Genomic DNA, 13,628 nt, shown 5'->3' on the forward strand with positions numbered 1-13,628 from the left:
ATTGGAGACTCTTTAAAATCTGTAGGATTTTCTAGCCTGTTAAATTTTGTTATTAAATCCTCTCAATGGGCTCTGTTGAACTCAGAATTTTCTTTTTGTAATTCTTTCAGTTGTTTATTGAAGTCTTTTAGACTATTCACAATAAACGGTTTTAAAATGTATTTTGTGTCTTCTTCTTTGTGTAGAAATTTCAATGCTAGCCAGTCACCAAGACTTCTACTCATAATTGTTATGAATATTGAGGCCAAACAAATCAAATCATTTTGGATGCAAATTAGTTTGAATGAGTCTTTTTTATCACGACCGATGATTTTGTGCACAACCAATTAATTTGCCTAGAGTATAAGTACTAGATGTGTGGAGCTAAGTTAATATTTTGGTTGATGAATTATCTCCTAACTTATTTTAATTGTAAGATGTCTTTTTTTGTGGTTTAATTTTCTTCCTTGCATTATCTTGACTTTTTTTTTTTGTTGAAACATTATCTCAATGGATAGTAGAGACAAAATTGTACACAAGATAAGTGAAGAAGAGCAAAGAACGTGTTTGAAGGGGCACGTAAATGTGCAATATGCACCTTGAACAGCCATGGGTCCTCCAACAGGTGGTGAACTTCAATATAAGAGAGTAATAAATAAGTATGGGCTTGATTCAAAAAAAAAAAAAAAGTATGGGCCCATCAAAACTTGCAAAGATTGGGACAATAAAATTAGTCGGAGATTTTTCTCAAGTCTTCTACCTCGTTAAGTCATCAGCCCTCTCAATGGGTTTGATTTGCCAACAACTGCTAGCTCAGGTTGTATCACATTTACATCAAAACCCCAGAGATACCAAGCTCGATTCATAATGTAGATAGAATATATGATTTATTGGACTTTGGATATTAAGGATATAATGACGCAGCGGAAAATTTTGAAAAACTTTAGATCTTTGGCTAAAGACTATAGAACCGGAACTAAGAAGATTTAAACTTAAATACTGAACTTTATCGGTTAAACTTGATGTAACACCCCAAGTCCAGATTTATTGGGCTAGGAATCAAAATTCTATTACAATACAAATGAGAAATTAAAGGTGGAACATCATTCCAAATTATATCTTGGGTGATTTCCCTAATGGCCCCTTACTTTGTGACCAGCTTCCTGCCTGACCCCCCACTTTACGAGAAATACCAATATGGCCCCCTTCCATTATAACACTGTTACTCTCTCTCTCTCTTCCATTTCTTTTCTCTATCTTCCAGCATGTTTTCTCTCTCTGCCACCTCGTTAAAACCAGCCACATCATCGTCTTCACCGGCAGGTTCGCCGGCCAGCCAAATTTCCGGCCGGCGACCTTCCAACTTTTTTTTCTCTCTCTTTAAAATTTTTTTTTTTAGATTCTCTCCTCTCTCTCTCTCTAAACTCCGGCGAAGGGGGTTTCCCTTCGCCGGAGTAGGTCGAAGGGGGTTTCCCTTCGTCGGAGTAGGTCAGTTCGTGACCTTGAACAGATCTGTTCAAGGTTGACTTCGACCTACTCCGGCGAAGGGAAACCCCCTTCGCCGGAGTTTAGAGAGAGAGAGAGGAGAGAATCCAAATTTTTTTTTTCTTAGAGAGAAAAAAAAAGTTTGAAGGTCGCCCGCCGGCCGGCGAACCTGCCGGTGAAGACGATGATGTGGCTGGTTTTAACGAGGTGGCAGAAAGAGAAAACATGCTGGAGGAGAGAGAAAAGAAATGGAAGAGAGAGAGAGTAACGGTGTTATAACGGAAGGGGGACATATGGATATTTCTCGTAAAGTGGGGGGCCAGGCAGGAAGCTGGTCAAAAGTAGCGGGCCATTAGGGAAATAACCCTTTTTTTTTAAACTATAAGGGTATGGAATTTGAGTTATCGTGAAAATAATGTTAAGGGTTATTTCCAAAATAACCCACAACTTTATGACCAGTTTCCTACCTAACTCCCTACCTTATCAAAAATACCCAGATGACTCCCTTTTTTAGGTTCCGTTATAACACCGTTACCTATTCATCACTTCTCTCTAATCCAACTCACCGTCACTCTCTGCCACCTCATCTTCTCGCCACCTCATCATCTTCACTAGAGAAAGTCGCTGACCGGTTAATGTTCCAGCCGGCAACCTTCAATCATCTTATACCTCACGTAACCGACTGACCTGTTTTATTATATAGGATGAGAAAGAATTCGATTAGATTTTTGGTAGGGTGGCTCTATAGGGGTCCCCTATTATTACTTTGGGCGCTCCTTCATGGCAAAATTCGGAGGCTCTTTACCAATGCCCCTCTAGAATTGCCGTTGTTGGTTTCAAGTAACTCAACCAGTTGGGATTTTTGGTTCCTTCTTCCTTTTAGACCTTTTTTTTTTGAAGTTCTAATTCTAATCAACACTACACCACCAATGGCCTCTGAAACCCTAGACTTAGGTTGTGTTTGTTTTTTTAATTTTTCAGATCTGAAATCTGAATTGGGTGCCAATTCAGATTCCAGGTGTTTGTTTTTATCATTAGTGAAATCTGAAAATTAAGCTGAATCATGCATTTGTCTGAATTGGCTGAATTAGAGCCCATTTTATTCAGACTTCAAAACAAGTCTGAAAGAAGAAATAAATTCTGAAAAGTGTAAAATGTCATTTATGCCCATATAATTTAGAACAATCTTTCTTCTCCACCACCACTACCACCACTAAAACAAAACTACCACCACCACCATAAACCACCACCACCACAGACCGCCACCACAGGCCACCACCACAAACTGCCACCACAGGCCACCACCACAAACCACCACCACCATAGGCCACCACCACAGACTGCCACCACCACAGACCGCCACCACAGGCCACCACACAGACCACCACCAACACAGGCCACCACCAAAGTCCACCACCATATACCACCACCCCAGACCACCACCCCCGAAAACCACTACCACCACCACGTAGGAAACACCACGGAGACAACCACTCCACGAAAGCCATTGTAGAAAAGATTGTGAAACTTCGTCGGATCTGTGAGGGTTCTTTTGGATCCCTAGGGTTTTTCAATCAACCAGCCACGACCTTAAGCCACGACGTGTAGAAGAGAGAGTAGTTATGTGCTCATTATTTGAGAGAGAGAGGGAAACCCTAGGGATCCATTAAAGCTTTTCATCCACGACCTTCAACCGGATCTGTGAGAGTTTTCTAGCAAAACCAGTCCACATATCTACTGTCTAGAAGAGAGAGTAGTTATGTGTTCATTATTTAAGAGAGAGAGGGTTTTTCAATCAACCGGATCTGTGAGGGTTTTTTTAGGTTTTTGATATGCTGTGTAGAGAGAGTGTAGGGTAGAGAGAGAGAGTGAGCAGAAAGAGGAGGAGAAAGGTTAAGAAAAATTAGGGTTTTTTTTCTTTTAAGAAAGATACATGAGGGTATAAATGTCAAAGCCATAATTCAGATTTAATTATTCAGATATGAAAAACAAACATCTTAATGTAAAATAATTCAGATTTTTCAGATTCAGCCATTTCAGTTCAACCAATTCAGATTCAGTAATTCAGATTCAGACTCACAAAGAAAAAACAAACACAACCTTAAACAAGTTAACTATTACCTCTTCTAATCAAAGTTCAGTTCAACGTAATGGCGATGAAGATGGTGTGCAAATTACATGTTTTTCTGAAGACATGAATAATACAACTTTCCATTTTCAGATCATTAAGCTTCAAAAACAGGTGATTATTGTTCACGTCTTCAATAATCGCTGGAAAGTTTCTTCCTTTTGCAGTTCTATTATGATACCCTAATTTTGGTTCTGCTATTTTTGCCCTAATATTATTAGTATTAAATGGGATTGCTTTAGAGTCTATTTAACTGATAGGTTATTCAACTACTGAACTTCTGAAGGAATTTAATCTTTAACATAATACCTGTTATTAAGATATTTGGCATGGATTCATTTGGGTAATTTGAATAGAGTAGATTCCAATTCAAAAGATGGGTTTAGGATTGATTAGTGGTTAGTTAATGTGTTTTAACTTCAGGTTTTAGGTTGCTAAATTGGGTTAATTCTTAGATTGTCAAACATTCAGTTACCTATTTGAAATTTGATTAAAAACTTAATTGAATTCCCTTTCCTTAATCAGTATTAGAAGTTTAAGGATATTAGAATGCTTACAAAATTAGAGCGACAGATTGATGGGTGGAAAATTCTCTTACCTAGGGTTGGAATGTCAAACAATTTCTATCTGTTTTCGTTCAAACACAACAGATTAAGATCGGATGAGGAATGGCTATGTGGGATGTGGATTCTACTTACTTCACCCTCCTTAGAACTTGAAGAATATAATGGGAGTGCGGGAAGTTAACCCTAATTGACGGTTCATTGCCTAATAGAAAATTGTGTACTAAACAAAATAGATATTTTCAAGAAGATGCTAACTTTGAATTTTACAATTTAAAAATATTTGAGTGTCGCCTTCAAATACCCATATATGGGTAAGTTACTTACAGCTAGCATACATAATCCAAATGAAAAACAAATCCTACAATGAAACAAATCAAAGATCGGAAGTGTTCTTTCTAATCTAAGGTTATAGAATTGTAAGTGGAACTCGGGCTTGTCCATGGCTTTCTTCCCTAAGGTTATTGTATTAGGTAGGAGCTGATGTGCGTGGACGTATTTGATGTCTGTATTCATAGAGTTCAATTCATTCATCAATTCCATTGAGGGGGTAGTGTCATATACTCATATTTCACTTTAGATGATATCGTGATAATTGATTTATCATTGTTTCTAGTTATTACATCGATAAAAATTATTTTGCATTATTTCATCTGATTTCCTATACCAATTTGACTGTAGATATATGCATGGATAGGCTGCAACTCGGCAAAAATTGGACATTTATATGCAGCTGCGCCTACTAGACCTGTAAGTTGCCATTTCTATGGAGCCAATTCTCGAATTGTTATGGCTTATGTTTCATAATTTAATTTCTAATCATACATTGTTTGGTGCGTGGTCAGAACAATGCTGTGAGCGTAACTTCCATTCTCGGAGGTGCCTCAGATAACACTGGTTCAAGTATTGCTCGCCGCGTAGGTATGCTTTGTATTTTACTTATTCGGGTAGTCTAGACGATGAAGTGTTTATATCTAACTCATAGTACTGATGCAAAACAACTCTCTTTTCCAGCTCTGAAATCTGGTCTAAATGTAGTTCTAGCGTGCAACATTCCCAAGAGCAGCCCTTTGCTTGAGGTCTCTCTCTCTCTCTCTCTCTCTCTCTCTCTCTCTCTCTCTCTCTCTCTCTCTCTCTCTATATATATATATATATATATATATACACACACTTTATATAATACACAATGATGTTCTTTTAGGCCTACCGTAGACAACCCTAAGATTTTTATCTGAGCTTTTACGATCCAACTGTCTCACTTTACACGTCAACCCACATATGGAGCTACTTCATTTCTGTTGAAAGAGAAATGGACCTAACCCATGAATATTTATCACATTGAGAATCAAATTCGTTGGCCTTTTGAATGTCGATTGTATCCGATGACATCATTATTTAATTTTTCAGGCGGATGCCGAGAGAATACTGGTACAGAAGCTTGCGAGTCTTGGATACACGAAACAAAAGCCTCATCATCAACCTTCCGTTGTGCGGTAGTCATGTGCCTTATGATTTTTACAAATATAGGAACACTTCTGAGTTGTATGCTTGTATTGAATGATCTATAACTCTATGACTAAACATCAACAAAAGAAGTACAGAACAATAGTTATCAGATTTTGTTGTTTGGTTGTTCTTTAAATGCCCTAGTAGATAGAGGGTGAGTTGGTCTTCTTTATCAACTAAAACTTGAACTCCAATACCGATACATCTGTGTTTCATTTTCCCATGTTAATCTTATTATGTTATAAATGTAACATTTGACTCATTCAGGCGCGAAAAACCCGCTAACAAGTAGGAAATTGGCCAAAACTAGAGCATCACTCAATTCTTTTAACCTTCAACTCTTACTGCGAAGTTTGCATGAAGTCAAGCGTATTTTATTTAGGTTTGCACGGACTCATTGGGCGACCAAACCAGAGGAAATCGTATTAATACTAACACGAATTTACTCTTCTCCTGATTCTCAGTTTACAATCACCCATCATGGTGAGTCTCAACCTAGAAACTTGCAATATAAAAAAGAAAGAGAGCATCCTAAAAAACTAAAAGTGTCCAGGGTATCTAAATTTAGGTGAAAAAATCATGGATACCTTGGACAACTTTTTTCTTTTACTAGTGAAACTCTACTCAAGAGTTTAAGTATTCACCAGTAATTTACTTTTCTTCGTACGAGACGGTGTTGTCCGCCAGAGACCCTGTTGTCTGTCAGATACCCTATTGTCTGTCAAAGACCCTTGTCAGTGTGAAAAATAAGAGGTGCCGATGGCGTCTAAAATTTTTGGGGAACATTTTTTTTCTTTTAGTATGTCCCAAAACCGCGGCCAACAAAAGTAGATCACATATAGAAGCTGTTGTAAGGTTTCGTCCGGTAAGCTTGATGGACAAAAATCAGTGAGAAAACTAATTTCCCATGGGTGGAATATCCCTACACTTACAAAGTCACAAGAAAATAAATTCCACCACCTTGGTAACAATCAATTTTCTCACTCGCCTCCCTCTCTCTTTCTCTCTCTAAACCTCTGGAACTTCAGTTTATCTCTACTACTCTGCTTATGGGGAAGCAAGAAACAAACCCTTCGCAGCATCAGGACGACTCTACTTCCTACAACATCGATGCGTTACTTGAAGTACTTTCTCTCTCTCTCTCTCTCTCTCTCCATGTCGACCATCTATCTATCCTTGATTTAGTTAGGGTTTTAGCTCAATTATATTACTTCAAAATCTTATTTAGAATGTTCATATTCATAAACCCTTATCCTGAATTATTTGCCTTTAAAACAGGCAGCTAGATACAATGATATTGAAGATGTTATAAGCTTATCATCTCTTGGTGTTTCTCTTAATTCTAAGGATTCTCAAGGCCGAACAGGTTCTTTATTATTCATTTCTTACAACTTTTTCCCCCATTAATAGCTGCACAATTCATATATTTCATCATGGTTATGTTTTTTTTTATGGTTTTAGTATTCAAGGTTCAATTTTTAGACCTATTTATCCTTGTTCATTTCTCTGCTAATGATATTAGTAAATACTCTTAACTAGTTTTTCTATGAAAAATGAAGAATCCTCTACTAATTTCATTATCTGCAATCAGTTGGGGATGTTCAATTTGTGACTATGGAATGTGGTTTATAGTAATTAGTTAACTCTGACAGCAAATCCGAAAAAGGAAGTGTCGAGCTGTCTCTGGGCGCATACGATTCGTTAGCGACTTTTTTTCTTTTTGAAGTACAGAATCACATTAGCACGATAGACATCATACACCAAATGGTTTGGATACATCAGAAGGATGAAATATGCTCGTAACTGCCATGAAACTGTCCTAAAGACGCTCACAAATCCTAAATGTTATGAAGACTACCCTAAAGTTCATTCTGAACTAACTACTTCTACTAATTATACCTTCGGTAGTTAATGATGGATTGCCACTCCCACCAAGTATCGATCTTGTGACATCCGGGTTTTAGTAGTAGGTGCACAACCATTGGAGCAAGACCCCATGTGCCGTTAGCAACTATCATCTTAGATAGTTGCATGCATATAACCAAATATAAGGTTCATTAGTTTGTAGATATAATGTAGGGAAAGGAAAACAACAGAAATTCTTGTGGAACTTGATGAGGGTAGAGGAATCCCTGAAAGAGACCAATGGTACCAACATGTATCTTGACTTGTTGCTAGGTTTAAATTTCCAAACCTTTCTCAGAGAACTAAGGTGGATTCCTTCTATAATATATTTGCACCAGCACATAAGAACATCGTGTTCCTAAATCCTACTTATGTCTAATCTTTAATAATTTATGATGGAGACCATCAAGATGGGCCTCACGACCGAACTTGTTAGAGGGCCTCATTGCCGAGTCCATTAGGGTTAGAGTTTAGGAGTTTCCATGTTTTAGTATTTCCTACTAAGTCTAGGTTTAGAAGTTTCTATGTTTGAGTATCTTTGATATTTAGGAATCCTAATTTGAGTCTATCTAGAAGTTTCTAAGTTCCTATAAAAGGAAGTCAGGTCTGTCCTTGTTATTCAGATCAGAGAATATTATCAACCAAGTTTATTATTAATCAAGTTTATTGTTTATCGTTATTTTATCAGTTTTATTTCGTTAGTTTAGTTTATTAACAATGGTGGATTCCATTACTTTTACGCTTCCGCAACAATCTACATCAACTGGTATTCAGAGCTTTAAAAATCTGGGAACAAAAGATGAAATTTTTTTCATGGATACATCTCTCCTTGAGTGTTGGAAAATTTTTCCACGTTTAGATTGGGATCCCTTTCGAGATTCAAAACAATTTTATGTTGATCAAAAATATCTAGAAAAAATTAATACCGTTTCTAAAATTCCTCTATTCGACGGTCAATATCATATAAATTTTTGGATTCAACATATGGAAGATTGGTTCATAAATCAAGATATCCATGACGAAGATAAGGTTTTTCTCATCGAACAACATATGTCCGAAAGAATCTACGAACAATTCAATGCAATGCAATAGGGTCTCATTAATCAAGGAAAAAAATTCGTAGACGATTGGACTACATTGAAAAACATCTTCAGGTATGTTTTTCTTCCTTTAGATGAATATTTTTCATATGTGGAGACAAAGATTGAATCAAGTAGACAGTCCTCCAATGTTACTTCGGTCATCGTGTTCGATGGTATTGAAGAAGTTCTTGACAAAAAAAACAAAATTTTCTCAATGACTGAGGAAGAAGAAGAACAAAGTGAATTATCCGAAATTCCTTCGACTACTATGGTCGATACTGTTGAAGGAGATTTTCTTGATAAAATAAATACTAGTTTTTCAATAACGGAGAAAGAAAAGTTCAATGAGATGAATAACAAAAGCTCAGACAAATTATTTGCTCCGTATATAATCCCGGGAGAAGAATTAGTTGTTTCGAATCACAAAATTCCTTCGACTACCATGAACAATATTGTTGGAGGAGAGATCTTTGATAACAAAAATACAAGTTATTCAATGAATGGGGAAGACGAATTGCTCACTTCCACTCCAAGAATGACAACCATGTGTTCATCTTCCATCTTCCTATTTCTCCGAGAACTTGGTCACTTTCATGTGGTTCAAGGTAAGAGTCCCGGTTTTGTCAGTACAGATGACATTGGCTAAACAAAACTTGCAGAGGAAGTCAATAGTAGTAAAACAATTACGTGTTTGGTGCTATCACACTCAGCCATATCAAGTTTAGCATCAAATCATCCACTTTCAGTAATAAAAAACGCTTTAAGTCTTCATGTTATTCTTGATTGTTATGACAGTGAACAACTTCATGCTATCTATGAAGGTACTTCTTTATCAACAACTCTTTGTCTAACTACTAGTGATGAACAAGGACACCTAGAGTTTGTTAATATTGCCAACATTAAAGGCGGTAAAGTTACTTTCGGATCAGCTGCTCCTGGATCTAAACTAGATTCTACATATGCAAAATCCGTTAGACAAATTCCTTATAATATCTCTATTCTTGAAATTATTTCCCAACTCTTGACACTTACGGAGGGTTTAAAGTCTCATGCGCATGTAATTGTTATAAGAGCTACAAACCGACCAAACCGTATTGATAATGGAATCAGATTGACGACAGTCGATTTGATGAACAATTTGGGAAAGATTGAGAGATCTGAAACAAAGGAATTCATGGAGCCATTAGAGGTAGGGGCAGATGTTAGTGTGATTGGTCAATTTGGTGTTGGGTTTCACTATTCTTCTCTTGTAGCAGAGAAGGTTATTATGACAATGAATAAAAGTGGGAGAGAAAGTGAGATGTCAGAACCAGTAGAAGGAAAGAAGATAAACAGTAGTAATAGTAAAACCAATCTTTCTTCTACATTAGACGTGAATTCCTTTGAATTTGTTCCAAGAACACGGATCCAAATTCCAAATTCAGGTTACCCAAACTTACAGTATATTGGTACTAGTAGTGGGTCTGATCGGTTTAACCCTAGGGAACAGAATTCAGTTCAATTGATTTCATATTCTACTCTTACAATTCCAATTTCATTAAAAAATTTACTCAGTAATGATCTTCGATTAGAGATAGTCAAACAGGTGGAATATCAATTCAGCGATATGAGTTTATTTGCAAGTGATACCATATTTAAGCATATACTAAAGGATCCTGAAGGTTATGTTCCTTTATTTGTTATTTCGTCTCTTGGTGAAGAACTTGTGGGAATTGCTACAATAAGTCTCTCTTCATACTTGTTCATGTTACTTCACTCTTTCATGAAGATTGTTAAGTGGCAAATTTTACAATGGGAAGATGGCACGATCAACATTGTTTATTCTTCACTCGTTGGTCGAAACCTCGATAGGATGACAAACTACATAGTTGAATTTTTTAGAGAGAATAATGTGGATATTATGATCCTCTTCGTTGAATTACTAGACAACGGGAGATTTAGAAATTTGTTAGAAGTTTGTTTCCTGCAATTGATTTTGCGGGATATTTCACATCATGGATTTCAGATTCTAGTTGCTGAATTGGTCTATATTTGTCTTCTCCGATTTTTTGGCAAATTTCGCGCAAAGTGGGAACTAAGGATTGCCTTCAAAATCGTCGCCAAAGTTACCTTCCACATCGCTAATAACTACCCGTTTTATCCGGATGAACCAATATATGACGACACCAACTTGGGGACAAGTTGTTCCACAGAGGGGGAGTATGATGGAGACCATCAAGATGGGCCTCACGGCCGAACTAGTTAGAGGGCCTCATTGCCTAGTCCATTAGGGTTAGAGTTTAGGAGTTTCCATGTTTTAGTATTTCCTACTAAGTCTAGGTTTAGAAGTTTCTATGTTTGAGTATCTTTGATATTTAGGAATCCTAATTTGAGTCTATCTAGAAGTTTCTAAGTTCCTATAAAAGGAAGTCAGGTCTGTCCTTGTTATTCAGATCAGAGAATATTATCAACCAAGTTTATTATTAATCAAGTTTATTGTTTATCGTTATTTTATCAGTTTTATTTCGTTAGTTTAGTTTATTAACAATGGTGGATTCCATTACTTTTACGCTTCCGCAACAATCTACATCAATTTAGTAAGTGGCTAATATGTCTGAATTTCTTACTTTAAGCGGTAGTATGAATTCTATATTGATAAAAGTCATAAAGGGAAAGGGACAATTTTGATGCTGAGGCGACATCTTGTTGCCTATCTGCTTATCTGAGTACAATTTATAAGCATGTCATTGGTAGTGACTCTAGAAGTTATCACTTGCACAAATTCTGTAGAAGATACCTGTTTCCAGGGTTTTCAACATCATTATTATAGGACCATTAGTAGGAAAGTTGCACACATCCTCAACAAATCATAGGATTTGTGATCATCTTTTATGTATAGGTGCTCTGTCATGTACATCTTTGGAGCCCTCATCAATCATAGGATTATAATCACTAAATAAACTGCATGATTTCGGTATTTTCTTAACTTGGTTTTGCTGCCAACTTCTTTCAGCACTTCATATGGCTGCTGCTAATGGGCATCTTGACATTGTGGAATATCTTATCAGAAATGGAGTGGTATGGAGTTTTGATGCTAAGAATTCATGTTTTTACAGTCATGCACTTCATGTAGTAGTTGCTTCCATTGCGGGGAAAAAGTCGATTTTATGTTTTAGTTTTTTCTTTCTATTCTTTTAAAATAGTTATTCCTTTTTGTAAACTAGATGTTGGTTAATCCAAGTTATCGGACTTTCGGTCCATCAATAGGTAGGCCACACCAATACACAATAATGTGGGTATTTCCTGACAGAGTCTGGGACACGGGTTCTCTGAGCGAACATGTCCTAACTTTTCAGAGAAATTCCCGCAAGCAGGACAAATTGTATAACACTTAAGAGTCATATTAGCTAGTTTATGATTTTACACTGAAATATATGAACCAAACCTTGGGTTATGACTAGTGTCTTTTCCAAATAAAGATGCTTATAAAATAACAACGAAGCTCTCTCCAGAATCAAATTTCCAGCTTTCCTCAATTGTTTTTCCACTTGCTGGTTTCTCATGCTGACACTTTGGTGCTTTGTTATAGTTAACACAATTTGCGAATCTCAATGTTTTTATACATTTTTTTTTTAATTTAGATGAAAATATTAAATATGATTATTCCCTCGGTCATTTGCCTTAACTTCTGCACTTGTCTATCTATAGGTATTTGATATTTTCAATATTTGCAACTCTATATGAAATTCTGGCTATTGACATTGGAGGATATCAAATTTTGCGATTTGATATACTTCCAAGTCAAACTCGTTAGAAACATTCTATACAGCCCCCCTAAAATCTAGTACCTCCGATGCAGGATATAAATGCTACTAATGTGGAAAAAAATACACCTCTTCACTGGGCTTGCCTGAATGGACGCATTGAGGTGATAATTTTGCATCCCAACTTATATTGAACCTGCTAATATTTCACGAAACTCATAGATAAAAATGACCTCTCCAGGTGGTTAAGAATCTAATTTTGGCTGGAGCTGATCTATCTATTCTTAACAGGTACATGGTTTTTAACTTGTAAATTAGAACTATTCGCGATTTCTTGTCACTGGTTTTTTTTGTTGTTAAAGATGTGTGAGATACCAATGGGGAAATCTCATTACCCTATAATATAATGTCGAAGACCTTTCCACTCTTTTCCAGTTGGTTTTGAGTTGGATGTCCACAAGTTTAACAAATGTTTGTGTATCGCTGAAATGCTTGGGACATGGGCTTTGTTTAGTTACGAGCGGACTGCAGTGGACGAGGCTGTGAGCTTGGGTAAGATGGACGTAATGGACGCAATCAATCTTGCAGTTGCACAGCTAGAACTTAACGGCACCACAGTTTCCTAATATGGATTACTGTTTCAGTCATATATTCGGACCCGATAGTTTGTGATTTTTGTTCAACTAGAAAATATGCTGATTTTTTTTGTTAAAACAGCTTCATAACTCAGAACTACCATTTCTTTTGGTGGTTATTTTCATGTTTCTTTTGGAGAAAAATAGTGAAATCTATTTTTTTTTTTTTTTTTGAGTAAAACCAGAATTTCATTCATAAGTTGGAAATCAATCCATAACATTACATGGTTTGAGAATTTGAACTCCTCTGAGAACAACATGAGGGTTACATAAGTAAAGTACTACATAGAACTTTCGAACGTAAAGTGGCTCATGAAGGGAAAGGAGTAACACGACAAAAATTAAATGAAAAGACCCTAAAGTCATAAAATGAAAAGATCATTAAGATCGCGAAAAAAAGACCCTAAAGGTTATAAAATTTTATTATACTAAAAAATAAGTATAAATTATAAACCAAATGGAGATCGTGCAAATCTGTCGGATTGAATAGGATATCCCTTCACTAAACCTGTTGTCAGCCTTAAGTAAAGATCATTGGTAAAGCAAATCATCCCGATGAAGAAGCAGACACATTCCTCTCAAACCATATTCAAATTATAATC

The 13,628-nt window shown here is 36.4% G+C and overlaps 2 protein-coding genes across 2 annotated transcripts; both read left to right on the top strand.

Moving 5' to 3' along the window:
• Positions 1-2,304: 2,304 nt before the first annotated feature.
• Positions 2,305-5,882, top strand: LOC147558806 (uncharacterized). The gene is made up of 6 exons (XM_086660498.1): positions 2,305-2,413; positions 3,565-3,706; positions 4,837-4,905; positions 5,001-5,076; positions 5,170-5,234; positions 5,563-5,882. Exons 1-6 carry the CDS (start codon positions 2,394-2,396, stop codon positions 5,650-5,652), a joined length of 462 nt encoding a protein of 153 aa, XP_086516624.1. The 5' UTR covers positions 2,305-2,393; the 3' UTR covers positions 5,653-5,882.
• Positions 5,883-6,513: 631 nt separating this feature from the next.
• LOC147558807 (uncharacterized) lies at positions 6,514-13,207 on the top strand. The gene is made up of 6 exons (XM_086660499.1): positions 6,514-6,785; positions 6,940-7,027; positions 11,641-11,705; positions 12,487-12,555; positions 12,633-12,682; positions 12,906-13,207. The coding sequence occupies exons 1-6, from the start codon at positions 6,711-6,713 to the stop codon at positions 13,015-13,017; spliced, it is 459 nt and encodes a 152-aa protein (XP_086516625.1). The 5' UTR covers positions 6,514-6,710; the 3' UTR covers positions 13,018-13,207.
• Positions 13,208-13,628: the final 421 nt, after the last annotated feature.

Source organism: Eschscholzia californica, unplaced genomic scaffold (genome assembly GCF_041429995.1).
Source record: "Eschscholzia californica isolate CP2 unplaced genomic scaffold, dmEscCali1.0.p SCAF_2, whole genome shotgun sequence".
Classification (NCBI taxonomy): Eukaryota; Viridiplantae; Streptophyta; class Magnoliopsida; order Ranunculales; family Papaveraceae; genus Eschscholzia; species Eschscholzia californica.

What these genes read in the sequence shown, in the direction of transcription:
- LOC147558807 (XM_086660499.1), top strand. Translation starts at nt 6,711, where the DNA reads ATGGGGAAGCAAGAAACAAACCCTTCGCAGCATCAGGACGACTCTACT. An exon ending in ATCTTATCAGAAATGGAGTG is followed by an intron (nt 11,706 to 12,486) that starts GTATGGAGTTTT and finishes CCTCCGATGCAG; the next exon opens with GATATAAATGCTACTAATGT. An exon ending in GCCTGAATGGACGCATTGAG is followed by an intron (nt 12,556 to 12,632) that starts GTGATAATTTTG and finishes TGACCTCTCCAG; the next exon opens with GTGGTTAAGAATCTAATTTT.
- LOC147558806 (XM_086660498.1), top strand. Translation starts at nt 2,394, where the DNA reads ATGGCCTCTGAAACCCTAGA. An exon ending in CAGCTGCGCCTACTAGACCT is followed by an intron (nt 4,906 to 5,000) that starts GTAAGTTGCCAT and finishes GTGCGTGGTCAG; the next exon opens with AACAATGCTGTGAGCGTAAC. An exon ending in AAGTATTGCTCGCCGCGTAG is followed by an intron (nt 5,077 to 5,169) that starts GTATGCTTTGTA and finishes TCTCTTTTCCAG; the next exon opens with CTCTGAAATCTGGTCTAAAT.